Source organism: Micropterus dolomieu, linkage group LG21 (genome assembly GCF_021292245.1).
Source record: "Micropterus dolomieu isolate WLL.071019.BEF.003 ecotype Adirondacks linkage group LG21, ASM2129224v1, whole genome shotgun sequence".
Classification (NCBI taxonomy): domain Eukaryota; kingdom Metazoa; phylum Chordata; class Actinopteri; order Centrarchiformes; family Centrarchidae; genus Micropterus; species Micropterus dolomieu.
The window spans coordinates 6252224-6265157 of record NC_060170.1 but is presented as its reverse complement, the minus strand read 5'-3'; the positions used below and the strand labels follow the sequence as shown (position 1 = coordinate 6265157).

At 41.1% G+C, this 12934-nt stretch overlaps 1 protein-coding gene across 5 annotated transcripts; it reads right to left on the bottom strand.

Moving 5' to 3' along the window:
* Positions 1-408: 408 nt before the first annotated feature.
* LOC123960690 (TNF receptor-associated factor 2-like) lies at positions 409-10285 on the bottom strand. Of its 5 annotated transcripts, none has more exons than XM_046035598.1 (5): positions 9471-10278; positions 7911-8393; positions 7561-7738; positions 7276-7424; positions 409-5335 (listed from the first exon to the last, which is right to left on the bottom strand). In XM_046035598.1, exons 2-5 carry the CDS (start codon positions 8316-8318, stop codon positions 5117-5119), a joined length of 954 nt encoding a protein of 317 aa, XP_045891554.1. In that variant the 5' UTR covers positions 8319-8393; positions 9471-10278; the 3' UTR covers positions 409-5116. The 5 variants fall into 5 exon arrangements, with proteins under 5 accessions (XP_045891554.1, XP_045891555.1, XP_045891556.1 ...); XM_046035599.1 differs by having other exon boundaries at positions 5157-5399; positions 9471-10285; XM_046035600.1 differs by having other exon boundaries at positions 5192-5412; positions 9471-10284.
* Positions 10286-12934: the final 2649 nt, after the last annotated feature.

Genomic DNA, 12934 nt, shown 5'->3' with positions numbered 1-12934 from the left:
GTACGTGCCAGACAACGTGTCAACGTGTTTGCCCCCGAGGAAGACTGGTGTGTACTGTTCTCAAATCAAGTAGCTACTATGAATAAATTCCAAGCAAGGGTGTTACTTACTTGCATTAATTACACAATAAACGATGGCTTCCTTTTATTCAAGTGACCCAGGAGCCTGAAACTGAAGCAGCTAAGTGGAATTCAGCGATTACTCTATTTACGCCTGTGCTTTTCCCCACTGTGACATGTCAATATGTTCACTGAAATGGAACAGAAGGCGTGCAGCAGCTTTGTGTGTCTGCATTTGCATTGTGTGCCCCCATGTGGTAAAACACTGTTAGTCAAAGCTCCAAAGTGCTGTTGTTTTGCAGAAAATGTGTAAATGTTCACATTACAAAATTGAGAAACATTGCACTTCTTTGCATAGAGGGCATCTTAAAACCTTTAATAAAACAAAAGTAAATACAAATATGGAACAAATTTCCTGTAGTACAAAGAGTTTACTAACACACGATTCACTATCGACACAATGTAGCAGAGAGAACAACAAGTAGATTGGAGTTTGATGTCATTGCTACAGATGAAAGCGCTTCATCTTAATCTCAACATGGGCTTTAGGGAGATCCATAAACAGAGAAATAGAAATGTAAATAAACATCTGACCTGTTTCAGTTTGACAGTACTGAAGTGTTATTTGAAATACATACATCACATTGACATATTGTTTTTTTCTGTTGCAATAACAGTGAGGCAGTGTGGCATTTCCTACAAGTCAATATCGCTGATACAGCATAACATCAACCGGCTCAAATGTGATATCGCTCCCCTGCTGGAGTCTAGAGAAGGTTCTGTCAAATCCATTCAACAGATCAAGCTACAGGCTGTGAGAGACAGACAAATGTAAATGTACGCCTGTATGTGACATTTAGCAGATGGAAATGAAATGTGAAGCCCTTTTGTTAAGTTCACCAGGTAACACATTATACAAGAGCGAGCAAACAAACATACATACCGTGCTGCTACGCTGTGTCTGCGGGCACAAATCAGCACATAGGCCCAAATGTAATGCAGCAGCTACTTTATTTGAGGCTGCAGTCATGCATGCAAAATGTAGTCTACATAATGTGGATCAATCAACATATTCTAAAGAGGAAATAAAGAGGATATATGTTTCTGTAATAACAAGAAAGGAAATGCACAACAGCCGGCAATATTAGCTGCAACCTATTGAGGTCAGACTGCAGATGCATCTTCTCACAATCAGCCAGACGAACCAAACCGTGCTTTTAAACAGTCTCAACATACAGTATAACTTTTTTAATAAGTACAGTCTATATATTATTTAGATATGTTTAACTTTCTCACAGCAGCAAACAGCTCCTCAAACTCAAGCACACTGTCAAAGTTTGTACCACAATTACATCACACGCTCATATCCTGTATATATTGATCATAAAACAAATAAAATGCTGGTCTACAATATGACCTAGTGTTTGGTATATGCATTTCTTTCTCCTACTGAAACCCCTCATGCACAGAGAGGTTTCAGTATTTGTTGAGAGGTTTAAAAACATGCTGGAAGTGTTTGGATGAAGATGCCAAAAGCTGGATGTTAATGATATGCTGACCTCGTTTTTAATCTGTGATCAAATAAAGTAACGCCATTAACATTCACTAGTTTTATGTATGCAAAGGGAAACATTCTTAGTCATTTTGATTTCATCACATCAAAGGGTCAAGTAAAGGGGGACTTCATAAAGGTCAACAACAAACAACAAATTAAAGATAAAAAAAAAAAAATACACTGCACAAAATCAAAGGTTTCACATTTTGGTAGGTTGACACTCACACGAAAGCACATCCACGACTCAGGGCTCAGGAAACATAAAAAAAGAAAAGAAAAAAAAGGTACAGGCACTTCTTTTTCTGTAAAAAGTAGGTCAGTTCAAAGCTGTAAGGAAAGCCAAAAATAGGAACATTTTACAATAACATCAACCATTTTCTCTTTTAATACCTCAGCTCTGCTTCCATCCTGAGGCCTTCACATCTCAGTTCCAGCCTCCACATACCACACTCTGTGGGTCTAAGCTCGACCATAGGCTACAACCCATATGGAAATATAACTCAGTGTCTTCTCAAAGTGCTCAACAATCCTGACGTTTTCTGCATTTCGTAATGTTACAGCATCAAGGTTAAATAACTTAAGTTAGAATAGCCACATACAGCTGACAAATTCTAATAATGCAATTGTATTAAAATTGAAAAGCTGAAAGCAGTATGGTGATGAAGGAACTTAGTAGGTGGTGTATCCATCACTCTTATTTGTCTTTTAATACGTCTCCAAATAAAATGACTGGTTGTGTTTATAGAAAGAAACATCTGCAATTCATGCAGCGATGATCTGCCTCACAGATATAACTACATGTCACAACAAAAACGTGAAACCTGGTGCCTGTCCTATGAAGCAGGATTTGGGGTTAGCAAGGTAACTTCAGGTTTAACCCTGGGTTTTCAGTCCTACGACGGTCATTTACTTCTTACTGGGCTACATTGCAATGGGAACTTATGCTGAAGGGTTTTATACTTGTATGTAGACTACCAATATCATCCTACAACAGAGACTGATTTTTATTAAAGCCTTTTAAGATATGACCTGCATACCACTTAGAATTTGTAGCACATCGCTTACAAGAGTACAGTTAGTGGTAGTTATGATAGTCTTTTTTAGCTAAAAAAAAGACTAACGAGTCTAGAGCACCGCCAAATCATCAACGCACCCACATTAGAATTTTTATAGCCCCACACTCTTGCTACTGGAGCAACATCACAAAATGTAGAAAAAAATGGAAATGAATAATTTGTGAAGACACTGTGGTGGACATATTTTTGATATACCTCTCATGTGGTAAATATGTACAAAATCAATGCACAGGGATATTCAATATTCTATTTTGGCCATTTCAATATCTGTACATATGCATGTTAAATATTCTAAATTGCTAAAATGACAATGAATACATCCTCAGTGAAAAGGTCAAAGACACTATGCAGACAACAAATATTGAAAAAAAGCCAAAGATTAATATCAAAAGATATTTATTGAATCTATCAGAACTTGTATGCAAATATATGTTTTATTTTTTAGTAAAAATATGTCATATTTCCATTTGGGAAAATCAGCTTGACTACCATCGGTTTCCTGGACAAACAGCCCAGAAACTGTTGCAAGCTACGGTGCATCTTCCACAGATCCAACATGCAAACTAAGGTGGCAACTAACGGCAAAGAAATGGAACACACACACACACACACACACACACACACACACACACACACACACCCCCCCCAACATTCACAACTGAGATACTGCACTCAGAATTCATGGAATTCAAACAATATCCACCACCACAAATGACTACCATTGAACACAGGACTTGAGAGTTGGAGGCATAGATGTTAAGAAACAGTAAACAAGTGTAAAAGTCCAACTGCACTACAAACTGTGTGCAAAGCTGAGCAATACTCTGAAGGCTACATGGGCGTCACACTGTTATTGGAGCTCTATGTTTGTAAATAAATGCAATACAAAAAAGGATTAGTTTACCAAACGTCAAGCAGTACACGCAAACTGAAGCGCCTAGACCTACTTGATCTATCACTGCGTTTGTAGGCTGTTCAATCTACATAGCTACGGTGTCTCTGGTCTAATTGTCATTATTTTCAAAAATAATATCTTGAAATGTTGGAGTTTGAAATTACAAATACAAAAGATCAACAGACTCAGAATTTTACTGTTACAGTTCACAGCTCTCATCCAGTTTGTTCCTAGCAGCAGCTCCAGTGAAAAAGCTGATTAACACACTGTACACTATCCACAGACAGACAAAGTTAGCAACTGGCTGGTGAACACAGTAAAGCATCTAGCAAGCCAAAGAGCAAGATATTTTTCCTCAGGAGTTGGTGGAGAGAATACTGGATTTACATTTCATCATGTTAGCCGAGACACAATCTCAGAACACATCTGCTATTCTCTAACGATTTGGCTCCAATGTCGAATGTTTAGGGGCTTCCAGTGTGGCCAGCTGATATCTGGCCACAGATATCCAGGCCAAGTCTTCCTTTTCCGTGCACCGGTTACTGTTTTCAGTTTGATTTGCAATCTCGGAACCCATCGGCTATGGTCTGACAATGATTTAACCTCTGTGGGCAACAACCAGTGTTTTGGGGATTCCGTTGTAGCCAGCAGATATCTGGCTACGGATATAGTATGTGCCGGTCAGTGTTAATAATGTGGTGGGCCACCACAAATAAATGAATGTATGGAAAACACTGATTACTTTGTTTTCAGTAGTGTATAAAGACCTTACATAATGAAGTAAGAAGAGAAGAGAAATTTGGATAAATGCAGGACCACACGTATTTTTCGTCGGTCACTGTAGCTTCTCTTGCACACTTGCAAAGGGAGGGGTGAGCGGTGAGTGAGCTGTTTATTGCATTTCGCAACCCTCACCACTAGATGCCACTAAAACTTACACACTGAACCTTCACGCAACAGTAGTTATGGTAGCTACCAGTTAAAGCCCAGCTAGCAGTGATAACTGAGTTTTGTCACAAGAGGAACTTATTTATTAAACTGCAGCATGAAACAACATTTGAATGTGAATGGACATTCAATCCTTGTGAAAACTCAGTTAAAACCTTTTTTTTTTTAAATAAATCAGGTGATTTTTCTGCGTTAAAGTAAACATGTTGAGCCTCATCTATGGTATAAGAAGCAATAGAGTGATCAGTGGAATTTAGCATAATATTCTACCTATGTCTTGGAATCAGTTCAAATGCTGTTTAAGGGTCTTACGCAGGGTGGAAAATAACACCCGTCACCAGCCAAATACTGGCACTGGTTTTTGTTAAAGAAAAAAATGTTTGATTGGTAAACTAGTTATAGTGGCTAAAGAAGTTTTGAAAACTGTGGCCAGTGTTTCCTGCTCTACATATTGCCGTCAACAATCTGTACCAAAACCATAAGAACAAGACAGACCCCCAAAGAGAAATGCCAGTTACAGGAGCCTGGTGAACAGCTTAGTAGCAACAAAAGGCAAGGTTGAATTTATGCTGTCATTGTTTGCCTAGAGTCCAGTGAGGTCTACAATAGCCTTGATGAAGATGGTGTCGTCGCGAATGTAGGAGTTTTTAGAGTCCAGCTTGGATAGCGGACAGAAGAGTGGGCAACCACTAGCGATGTTCATATCGCTGACAGGCCTCTGGAAGGATGAGGAGGAGATGTCGGGCCGGAAGGCATCAATTATGTGCTCCCTGTTGTTCTGGTCGAGCAGCATTAGGGTGACCTGGGTACAGATGTTGGGAGTCTAGCCTTACATCTGCTGACGGAAAGACTGGAGCTGACCCATACTGCAGTTCCAGCCTATAGCATGATGACACTTAAAGGTGCTAGTTATAATATGATTAACAGTGTATCAAAAACCAATACAAGCCAAAACAACACTGAGCTTTTGGATTTCATAATAATTTGGTTTCCATAATATGCTGTGCATCTAATATGCTTATTTCTTTCTTCTTGAGAGTTAAATGAGAAGATAACAATCTAATTTCTTTCTGGAATCAGGACATAGTTAGCCTGGCTTAGCATAAAGACTGTTAGATGGGGAAAACATATCTAAAGCTCCCTAAATAACATGTACCTTTTTAAAAAAAAAACTCTTTTTCATAAACTTAAAAATACTGTTAGCTAAGAAACAGTTCCAACAAGTAACTTTTTCTTAAGCTACAAATTGTTATTTTTACAACTGTGTTTGTGTACCAGTTTCACAAACAAGATACAATGCGTGAGCTTTGTCTTTTAAACTGGATAGTACCAGCCCAACTCACCTCGACTCTGCTCGCCTTTTTTGGTTTTCCATTGGGCAAATCTGGTACCTGGTAGGTTTTTTAGTATCACCTCTGTCGAGGTTACAAGCGAGCTGGAGAGATACCAAAAGGTGACGTGAAAACACTGCAGACTAGTGATTAGTCAGAGAGAACCCACAACAAATCCCTGTCAGAAATAACCTACATAGCAGCTGGTGTGCAGCTAGTCCTGCGGTGTGTTTACAGCTGTGCCTGCTGCTAGCTCAGTTTAAGAGCTCAGATTGTTTTTAGTTCAGGATTCCTTCGATGACAGGGCACCAAAAGCAAGTCGAAGCGAGATGAGGCGAGGTGTGATGAGCTGGTACCAGCAATGGGAAAGTGCCATTAGACGTGTTGGCAGGCATAATTTTGGGCTAACCACATCCTGACTACAGTTCCGAAGGTCACAGTGAAATGGCAGTTACACCATCTTTAGCTTGTGGGTGGGGTTTAGTCACAAGCAGGATTTAAATCCAATCTTTAATTTTGATTGAAATGCTCAAAAGTGGGAGTAGGTTAGCAAATATAGCACAACACAGAGCTATAAGAGACATAAGGAGCCATAGAGGACTGTTGGCTTCCATCCACCAATGGTCAATGAGCCAATGGTCATGTGCTGTTTTCTACAATGAGCAGGTTAGTTGGTCGCTCAAAATTACATTTGACTGGATTAATTCATTTGAAATTAAAAAAAAAAAATTTCCGATGAAAGTTACAATGTTGGTGGCATTTTTTTGCTATAAAATTGTGGGAATAGGTGAAAACTGCAAAGATAGATTAGATTTTTTTTAACTTCAGAATTATAGTTGAATCATTAAACTGTCCCTCCAAGATTTCACGGGCCTAACCCTAACCCCCGTTTTTATAAAGAAGATCTGGATCCTGTTTTTCACTGCCCTTTTTTTTTGTCAGCGAATGTGAGACAATGGTATCACACATGTCTGCTGCGATGTCACAAGCTGACGTATGACAATCTTTTGCTGGAAACAGCGATGATAGGTCAAATTTGTGGAAAAGCTGCGGTGATAGGTCACGCTGAATTCACAGGGATTTTATGAATTTATGTTAATAGTCCTAGAGGGACTGATTTAGCATATAAGAAGAGATAAGCAAACAATGACCACAGGGACAACTTCAAAAACACAGATATGAGATCCTCTCATTTCTCTCTCAGAAAGAACGCAAGTAAGCACATTTCCCAGAATGCAGAATCATTCATTTAACTTATTTTATTCATGATATGGAGAGTACATGAAACTACATTAAATAATAAACATTTGGTCATATGTGTGTATTATTTGGAACAAAATAACGTGTGTGGGTACAGCAGCATTATTTTTGTCTGCAGGGTGGAGACCCCTCCCCAGATTATGAGTCTTACCTTCTGATTAAAAGGCCACTTGAGGAGCGCGTCACTATGTCCTCTCATCACCACAAAAAACAGAGACAAGTGGGTGCCACGGCCAGTCCCATCTCCATTCAGGTAGATCCGCAGGCACATCTTGTAGCCGTATTTACTGGTATAAAAGGCTGGAAAACATAAGGCACCAATAAAGTGTAATGATGTCTGTTATTCACTGCAAGATGTGGAAATCCTTTATCACACAGACGCCTCATCATTGTCTGGATTATAACTCAGATGTTAGTCATCATATGAAGTTGTTACCAGGAGAGAACATAGCAGGGGCACGGCCGGCCACGGCATCCTGCCTCTTCTTAGTGAAATCCGAGATCTTCCAGACAAAGATGCCGTCGTATGTGGCTGCAGACATCTCCCTCATTTTTCCATCCATCTCCACGATGGACAGGTCCCTCAGACTCACTGTCCTCTCTAGCTGACGAACCTGCAGCACAGAAACACATGAAAAAGATAGTTTACTTAACATGCGTTTTTTCTTTTGTGGATGAAGTCGTCCTTTCTAATTCTCTTTTAATTTCTGGTGCTTTGTCAAACTAATTTCCTTTCAAGATTTCAACTTAGAGGAAGTCACAGCTAGACTGCAGAAGGCACGTCACCTTGTTGGTGAGGATCTCGATCTTGTCCTGGTCCAGTCGGTGTTGGCGGTTGTAAGCCTCCATGGTGGTGCAGGAGCGCTCCATCTCTCGGTTGAGTACACAGACGATGTTCTCGAACGTGCTAACTTTGAGCTCCAGCTCCTGGCAACGCCGGCTCAGCTCGGCCACCTTGGTTTTTTCGCTCTGGAGCTGCAGCTCCAGGGCAGCACCCATGGAGCTGGGTAGCGGTGTGAAGGAAGTGGCCAGTGTCGGGGCACATGCACCCTGCACGGGAGCTGCAACACCTCCCCCCAGCTGGCTCATCTTCAGCTCCAGGTCCCTGAGGGACTGGTGGAGCTCCTGCAATTTGTGGCTGGCCACTTCCAGACTCTGGGGCTGCAGGCTCTCCAAGCTCACCTTGATGCCCATGATGAAATGCAGGAGTAGATTGAGGTGTTCATAGGAACACTGCCGCTCATGGTCATGGATCTTCTCTTTCTCCACCTTTGTGTCAAAGAAAGACACAAGCAGAAACACACACAAAAAAAAAAAGTCATCATCCACGTTTTTAACTTAAGAATTATAATTGAATCAGTAAAAAGTCCCTCCAGGATTAACAGTCCTCATCCATTACATGCTAACAGAAATTCAATTTTAACGATGTTTGTGAAATTCTGCCACAAAAGAAGAAAATAGTAGAAGCATACAGCAAAGAAATAATGGAGCCAATATGGAAATGTACACTATACAAATTATTCATGCATGCAATTCTTCATGTTTTATTGCTTAACTATATTAACACTGAACAACAGAAAAATATGCTTTGACATCTAAGTTCACAGCATTTACTATGACATTTTTTTGGAAGCCGCATATGAGTGTGCGTTTAATATTTGGTTAAATACACCTGTATCTGGATGGTTCAACAGCTGATTAGTCAGTTTCCAGTCAAAAAATAAAGGGTGAAGACAAAAACTCATTCCAAACTAATCCAAAATAATGACGGATGAAAAGGACCATTCAGGGGAAGGCTCCAATTAAATGTCCAGGGCATCCCTATAGTAAGGCCAATCATAAAAACAACTGAAACAATGTGGTACAGCTGTATTTTTGTCTCAAGAAGGTTTTCCTTGAAAAGGGAGTGTTGTGAAACGGGCTCTAGTGAGGGAGGCCACTAAGGGCTAGGGTATACCTGAAAAGAACTAGTTTGTAAGGCATGATGTGTAGATGAATATTAGTACATAAATCTGTTCAAATCCGCTTTTGCCCCGGCAAGTACTGGTTATGTCAGATAACATTGCTGACTGAGACGTTACTGAATGCAGGTTTTTAAGTACCATATTAAAACTGTAATTACATAATGGCCATTCGTCTGTCTTTTACAGGGGTTGGACAATGAAACTGAGACGCCTCTCATTTTAGTGTGGGAGGTTTCATGGCTAAATTGGACCAGCCTGGTGGCCAATCTCCATTAATTGCACATTGAACCAATAAGAGCAGACTGTGAAGGTCCAATTAGCAGGGTAAGAGCACAGTTTTGCTCAAAATATTGCAATGCACACAACATTATGGGTGACATACCAGAGTTCAAAAGAGGACAAATTGTTGGTGCACGTCTTGCTGGCGCATCTGTGACCAAGACAGCAAGTCTTTGTGATGTATCAAGAGCCACGGTATCCAGGGTAATGTCAGCATACCACCAAGAAGGACGAACCACATCCAACAGGATTAACTGTGGACGCAAGAGGAAGGGTGCTAACCCGGATTGTATCCAAAAAACATAAAACCACGGCTGCCCAAATCACGGCAGAATTAAATGTGCACCTCAACTCTCCTGTTTCCACCAAAACTGTCCGTCGGGAGCTCCACAGGGTCAATATACACGGCCGGGCTGCTATAGCCAAACCTTTGGTCACTTGTGACAATGCCAAACGTCAGTTTCAATGGTGCAAGGAGCGCAAATCTTGGGATGTGGACAATGTGAAACATGTATTGTTCTCTGATGAGTCCGCCTTCACTGTTTTCCCCACATCCGGGAGAGTTACGGTGTGGAGAAGCCCCAAAGAAGCGTACCACCCAGACTGTTGCATGCCCAGAGTGAAGCATGGGGGTGGATCAGTGATGGTTTGGGCTGCCATATCATGGCATTCCCTTGGCCCCATACTTGTGCTAGATGGGCGCGTCACTGCCAAGGACTACCGAACCATTCTGGAGGACCATGTGCATCCAATGGTTCAAACATTGTATCCTGAAGGAGGTGCCGTGTATCAGGATAACAATGCACCAATACACACAGCAAGACTGGTGAAAGATTGGTTTGATGAACATGAAAGTGAAGTTGAACATCTCCCATGGCCTGCACAGTCACCAGATCTAAATATTATTGAGCCACTTTGGGGTGTTTTGGAGGAGCGATACAGGAAACATTTTCCTCCACCAGCATCACGTCGTGACCTGGCCACTATCCTGCAAGAAGAATGGCTTAAAATCCCTCTGACCACTGTGCAGGACTTGTATATGTCATTCCCAAGACGAATTGACGCTGTATTGGCCGCAAAAGGAGGCCCTACACCATATTAATAAATTATTGTGGTCTAAAACCAGGTGTTTCAGTTTCATTGTCCAATCCCTGTAAGTCACAGCAGTTGGAAGCTACAGAAGATTCCACTGTTGAGAAAACAACTAGGGGTGTGACGAGACACTTAACCCACAAGATGAGACGGGATTCGAGATTGGGTTCACAAGATCGAGACGAGACTTAAAAAAAATCTTTAATTCTGAATTATATGAAAAATTTGAGCATTAAACACTTTATTTCCTTTTACTTATTCCCTTCCTATTTATATAAAGAAAAATACAAAATTCAGGTGGCAGGTGACAATTCAAACTCTAGCCTAACTGTAGCAGATTATGATGCAGTGCAGCTCTCAGACCTGTTTCTCTTGTAGATCAACTTTTCTCATGTAATATCATGCCTGCTGAGTCATGATTTAGTTACCTCAATGATAAATTATTACATTTTAATTTAGTTAGAAACTCTTGGACTTTAATAGCTCCTGTGTTTCAGCAGCTTTTCTGCTCATGTTCAAAACCTTCTGCACATTTAAAATCTCTCCCACATATCACGTGTTCTCTTATATGTCCAGAAAAAAGGCACAATATTACAAGACTAACATCATCATTTGATGAGAAGTCTACCTGCCCTTTTCTCTGCTGTGCATTAAATTATTGATCCACTGGTAGTAACGTTATCCCCTTAAGACCGTTTTACCAACTCAGTTTGAGGCTGCATGTGAAACCGAAAGTAAATGAAACCCTTTTGATCAGGCAGAAATCCACACGTTAACTTCAGGAGCTCTGATAAAGTGTAGCTCACAGTTCCAAACAGAGCAAGGCTGCGCTTCAATTTTTAGATGCAGGGTGCGAAGTATGGGGGAGACATCAGCTCCCCTAAAAGCATGATTTCTGATATTTTGGGGGGGGTCTCCTGATCTCCTGTCCCTGGGCCTGTAGCTCCACCACCCCTCTCCCTCTCCGGTACGGATTGTGTCGCTTGTACGCGCTATGAATGGTTCATCATTGTTCCTTCTGGCTGGATGAATATTACACATGATCCATGCACTACTGCAGCTGGGGGCTCTCCGCAGTGCCTCGCAACTTTCTAAATTCTTCCCTCTCAAAGAGAATAGAAAGGTCAGGCCGCAAACACAGCCGCAGCTAATAATAATCATCATCGACAGCTTATTTTAATAAGACAAACATGCCTGATACTTTCACAATCAGCCCCAGCTATTAATGATTCAGCAGTAAGAATCACAGTCACCTCCAAACCCACACCCCTGGTCCCAGGAAAAAAAAACTGAGCTCCCCCGAAAGCTATGCTATAGTTTGCACACTGTTTAGATCTTTACATTGCAAAACTCCATCAGCTACGTTACCACTCGTCACAGATGTCTGGACTCACAGCGCGAGCGGGTTATGCCGGTGTCAATCAGCTGGGCGGAGTTGATTAACTCTGTGAGTCTTATCAGTTATACATTTTTATTTCACTGTATGAGGAAATTAATGTGTGACTTGACAGCATGTGAAAAATGTCATTTGCGTGAGACTCGCGAGACAGCTTATTTCCTTACGAGAAATATTGTCACAATTTAATCTTGCGAGATCTCGTGGCGTGAGATCTCATCACACCCCTGCTAATAACATGTCTGATGCTAGCAGGCTATCCAGATTCAGGTTAAAGATATCTATGAATGCGTGTTGTGGGAGGAGGCAAACGAGCTGCTATCGCTAAACGTGACACCTCACTTGTAAAGGATTTGACTTCTTAAGAGCTTTTCCCAAGAAATCTCTCCAGCAGGTCCAGTGGAACCTTTCTACATGTTGAACATGTGGTAATCAAATTCCATTAAAATAAATGGGGTAATCTAAAAAAAGTTTTGTGCAACTGATAACAAGAACAGGCTTACATCTGTTCTTATTATCAGCTGCTCAAACTTTGGAAAAGAAAAATATATATATATGCATTCTTGGCGGCATGCCGACAAAGGACCAACCATGGTACTGAACGAGCAATCTGCACATGCTCTCTTATGTTTACTAGCGATACTTCAGCCTCTCTGGACTTCTGTTTTATGACGTTCCCCTTTTCTGTCCCCTCATTTCCTGATGGCTTTCTACTGTCGATTCCCCTCGTGTGAAAATCCAGCTTTGACTGAAAAATCATCAGGATGGGGGGTAACTTGGGGCCCACAGCTCAGTCTTGACCCAAAGGCCCCCTAACATGTTGTTCAGGTACTGATTTCTGCACTTCTCCTCCTTGTTCTTTTCTTCCTTTATTTTCTCACGGTTGCCTCGTCCTCTTTTCTGTTTGCTGGTCACTTGTTTCTCATGTTTTTTATGCCTCAATCAAGCTGCCCTCTTTTCCCTCTTCAGTTTTTTCATCTTCTCTTTTCATTTCTTGTCTTGACTTATGGTCTTACTTCTGTCCTCCTCTTGTCATATGTTCTTCTTGTCCTCTTTTGCTGCTCAAACGATTACATCTC